This window comes from Centruroides sculpturatus, unplaced genomic scaffold (assembly GCF_000671375.1).
Source record: "Centruroides sculpturatus isolate CEXI.00-Female unplaced genomic scaffold, Cexi_2.0 scaffold7, whole genome shotgun sequence".
Classification (NCBI taxonomy): Eukaryota; Metazoa; Arthropoda; class Arachnida; order Scorpiones; family Buthidae; genus Centruroides; species Centruroides sculpturatus.
Genome location: NW_019384510.1, coordinates 1,754,688 through 1,759,259, shown reverse-complemented (window position 1 = coordinate 1,759,259; position 4,572 = coordinate 1,754,688). Strand labels below are relative to the sequence as shown.

Genomic DNA, 4,572 nt, shown 5'->3' with positions numbered 1-4,572 from the left:
CAGAAGATTAATGCAGTACATTCAGAAGTTTAGATAGAAACATGAACGTTGCACTCTTGTTCCTGATAACATTATCCTTGGTGTTGATACGTAAGATATATATATATAGATTTTATAGATTATAATTGATATGCTTAACTTAATATAATGTCTTTTTATAAAATATTATTATTGTAGCTAATATTTAATTAACTAAAGAAGAATATATTCACTTTTTATAAAGTGTTAAATATTTACAAAATAATTAAGTGTGTAAAAAACATTCTTTGATATACCACCCTGGCAGAATCCGAGTTGACTGTGATTAAGAATATTTTCTTATTTCTTGCCGAAGGAAACAGTTAAATAAACTCACGGTTCTACCAGATGTTAGAGACGTAACAACTAACTATTAAGATCTGTATGGCTACTCGTTGGCTTACGATTCATAATCACGTTACCATTTGCCATATACGACTTATCGACTATTAAAATTTGACAAATTTGTGGCTATAAAATTTAGCTTAAACATTTAACTGTGTATATAGGATACTTGAAAACGCATTCTTCATTGAGCAGAAACACTTATTCACTGCCTATCTTCGATTAGAATTTAGACCAAGTAATGGCAAGATGTTACATACAATTTGAGGTTTTTAAGCTGTAAACAAACGAGACCAGATATAAAAGGATCGCATTGCTCGTAAAAGTTTTGAAAACTTGATTACGCGGAAGATTTCTGTAATTTTAACTCGAGTTCGTTAAGTGATATCAATTTTTCATATGTACGTTGGTATGCTGCGGTAGTGTTACGAATTTTATTTTACACTTAACATAAATAAAAGACTGTTCATTTATCGCTAGTACAGAAATGGAAGTATAACATTATTATATCTACGTTTTAACATTCAATTATTTTCTAATGAACAGAGTTTATTCGAAAATTAAGACTTAGTACTCAGGGAAGCATGTACTTTGGTTTAATTTACATACTGGTACACTATACAATAGTTCGTTGAGACTTTTGCTGTAGTTTTATATTCAAAGAAATTCAAACACGTATTTTTTGCTTATTCTAATCATGTACTTACTGTTTTCAGATAACGCCGAATCGAAGAAAGAGATTCCGGGCGGTTATCCTATAAATCGATTCGAATGTACTTACGAATGTGCTCACGCTGACACGGACCATATTCGATGCAAGAATTTGTGTAAAAAATTGGGAGGAAGTTGGGGATATTGTTATTGGAATACCTGTTACTGCGAATATCTTCCAGATTCAGTGCCTCAGAAAAATAGTATTGAGGTTTTTAGCTGTGGAGCCACTATCGTTGGAGTGCCTGATACCGAACAACAGTAAAGAATTGTTGAAATAAAATAAAATATATTAGGCCAGTTATCTGTGTAGTTCCTTTTTATATAAACTAAGCTCCCTGTTTTACATCCAGAAACAATTTAAATATTGTCAATAAATTACATTAAAGTGAAAATCATACCGTAATCAAAACTGTTTGGAGGGTATACAAGAATAACAATCTGATCCATAAGGGTTTAATGCATTTTATTATTCATTAATTTCAATAGTAAAAATTTTAAATACAAAAATTCTTTTCTACTTTGGTCGGTGGACCAGTGTCAGGTATACATAGGGACTAATAAGGTTTATGGACTGAGCCCACAAATGTCAAGAGGCCACAAAAATTCAACGACTATCATTATTTTTTAATATTTTTCTATTAACAATGAGGACTTATCGTATTGTAAAAATAGTTATTGTTAATAATACAATAATAATGATGATAATTTATTGTATTACTAGCAGGTAGGCCCGGCATTGCTCGGGCAAAAGTAATGATAGCAAAGATTAAGATTATTACGTCATAGTCAACCTTACCCGTTTTCACAGAATGCAAGAATTGGTTCCCCCTGTTTCCACACTAATTAGAGAATTTTTAGATGGGTCTAAAAATGTGTTCGATTTATTGCAAAAACGAAAAAGACTGTATCTGTGTCTTGCACGTCGCTTTCTCTAAACGATTCTATTGTTACGTAACACTTCCATTTTTAACACTTCTATTGTTGATGGAAGTGTTAAAACTCAATCCTGTTTTTCTCCCCCGTAAAGAAGAATTTCGAAAAATCCCTTCTTATTGTGCGTTCCCGTGACGTATGCTATCTGTGTACCAAATTTCAACTTTTAACTCCTAACCGTTTGGGCTCTACGCTTATTATTATTGTTACTATCAACCGATTTGGACTATATAAGTTATATAGATTTGTTTTATTGAAAATGGGGCCCCATTCGATTTCAATAAGTCCTAAAACTGGGAAAACCTACATTTGCCCCTGCGCTAGACGCTACCATGTGTGAGATTGGCCTGGGGTACAGGGTAGGTTTATTACTCCTGTATCACTTACTAGGCAGCTAGTCGGTAAGACTAGTTCTCTACGATGCAGATCACTAGATCTGATCTCAAAAATTTCATAGGAAGGCGCTAATCGCTAGTAGATCTGAACTGTGAAGTCCAGATGCTCGTCAGGGCTGACACCAGTTAATCAATCTTATTATACGCGGATTAACACGCGTCCGAGATCTGATTCTGATTCAAAATTAGGAGACATTTTAATTATAAAACAAACAAAAGTAAATTTAATGATTCTATAAGTAAAACTAATACAAATATCGAGGAACGAGGGATAAAAATACGACAATTAAGATACACTATATATGCATGGACTTATACTATACCGACGCGCGATTGAGAGAGAGAGCTCACAAAAATCGTTATAAAACATACAACCTGTTTTAGTTGTCGTTCGTCTTCTTCTCTGTAGGCGAGGGACACCTTGGAGTTAAAGTTCATTTACTTCTTTCTATGGGAGATCAATATGTGCACCAAATCCAACTATATTTTCTAAGTGCTAACTCTGGAATTATTCTGTATGTGACTCTTCTAAAGACGTTGGTCATCAGGAGGAAAACGTATGTGGAGTTCGGACACTCTCTATGTCTGTCGATGAACTCCCCGAATTCTGACAAATTCCCTCTATATCTGCTAAATTTCGACCAATCATCGGCCAGTAACTCTTTCATTAGAACGGATGAAAGGGGAATGAATGAGGGGTAAACATTTCGCATCTGAGCAAGATTTTAACCAGATAAGGGAAAGTCAGAGGATGTTCTAACTTCTGTGAAAGGAAGTAACATCTGTTATCTGCGTTTTCCCACGTGAAAACATTATTTTTCTCATCAAAAATGAAGTAATATTTGGTGAAATTATTAATAAAAATTATTAAATTAGACCCAGGGGCCTTACAGGTCTCACACATGTATGAACTCTCCTAAGGTTCAGCAATAAAGAATTGTTATTATTATTAATCACTAATAAAGAATAATAATAATAATGAACACCAAATTTCTGTATCATGCAAATGTATGCCTACTTTTGCGCATTCGCAGTATATTTAAATAATTTTTAAAATATAATTTCGGATTGGCGCTGAAATAAATACTCAATTATCCGATATTGTCAAATAAAGAGCAAGTCTTTTTAAAATGCTACAACTTGCAATATTGAAGTGTTGTTTTATTTACTCTTCTGTATTTCTACATGTGATTGTAAACGAATAAGAATAGGAAATACCATCCTAAGCCTCGTGTAATTCAATAAGAATTCCATCTGAACGTCAAACTTTTAATAGGTCATATCGATACATTACTGTGACATAGCCGGGGGAACTAAAATTCTTCAGAATTTTGTACCACTTAATCGGCACAGATTAAGTGAAATCTGTTTTCAAAGTTTCGGATCGAGAGATCCTGGATCGAGAGATACGACCTTAAGTCAAAGCTGACCTGGAGGGCTTTAGAAACAGATCCAAATTCTGAGATTCAGACCTGCCTTTAAAGGATGTTTTAAAAAATCTGAGTCAGGATGTTGACACCAGTTAATCAAATTTAGATACGCGGATTAACACGCGTTTGGTAATATTATGGATTGGATTTAAATAATTGAGAGACATCTCGTCAGAAATAAAACAGAATTTAATAATACCAAAAACGAACAAAATATACACAAAAATGAAAAGTATTCAATAATTAAAATATGGATCTAATTAAAATATACGTTTAGAGAGAGAGAGCTCACAATTACAATGATAATCATACTACATCACGTTATTATATCTTCTTCTTATCAGAGGTTTATACCTCATTTCATGGAGAAGTCTTGAATTGGCACAATATTAAAAGTTTTTTCTATTTTTCTATTTTAACTCATCATTAACTCGATTGGATACGACTATGGGCGTTGGCCTTCGAGAGAGGACTTGGAATACGTCTTCCTCATCTGAGATCTGGTGGCATACTCTTCTAAGGGCGCTGGCATTAGGGAGACAATATGGAATACGTCTGGCTACTCTGAGATCTTTTGGCGTACTCCCCGAATCATGCAAAACGTTGACTATATCTCATGATTTGTGACCAATCAGCATTTTAGATTCTGTCACGTGAACAGAGGAAAGGGAGATTTATCGAGCGGTCGACAATTTTCAGGGTGGTGAGATTTGTGATAGATAAGGGTAAAACAAAAA

General features: G+C 33.8%; 1 protein-coding gene across 1 annotated transcript; it reads left to right on the top strand.

Moving 5' to 3' along the window:
- On the top strand, positions 1-1,375 carry LOC111622403 (ikitoxin-like). Its single transcript, XM_023364779.1, has 2 exons — positions 1-90; positions 1,080-1,375. The coding sequence occupies exons 1-2, from the start codon at positions 42-44 to the stop codon at positions 1,337-1,339; spliced, it is 309 nt and encodes a 102-aa protein (XP_023220547.1). The 5' UTR covers positions 1-41; the 3' UTR covers positions 1,340-1,375.
- The last annotated feature ends 3,197 nt before the right edge of the window (positions 1,376-4,572 follow it).

Excerpts from the sequence above, each read along its gene's own strand:
- LOC111622403 (XM_023364779.1), top strand. The coding sequence starts at position 42 with ATGAACGTTGCACTCTTGTTCCTGATAACATTATCCTTGGTGTTGATA. Across the intron at positions 91-1,079 it reads ATTATCCTTGGTGTTGATAC|ATAACGCCGAATCGAAGAAA; the intron begins GTAAGATATATA and ends TACTGTTTTCAG.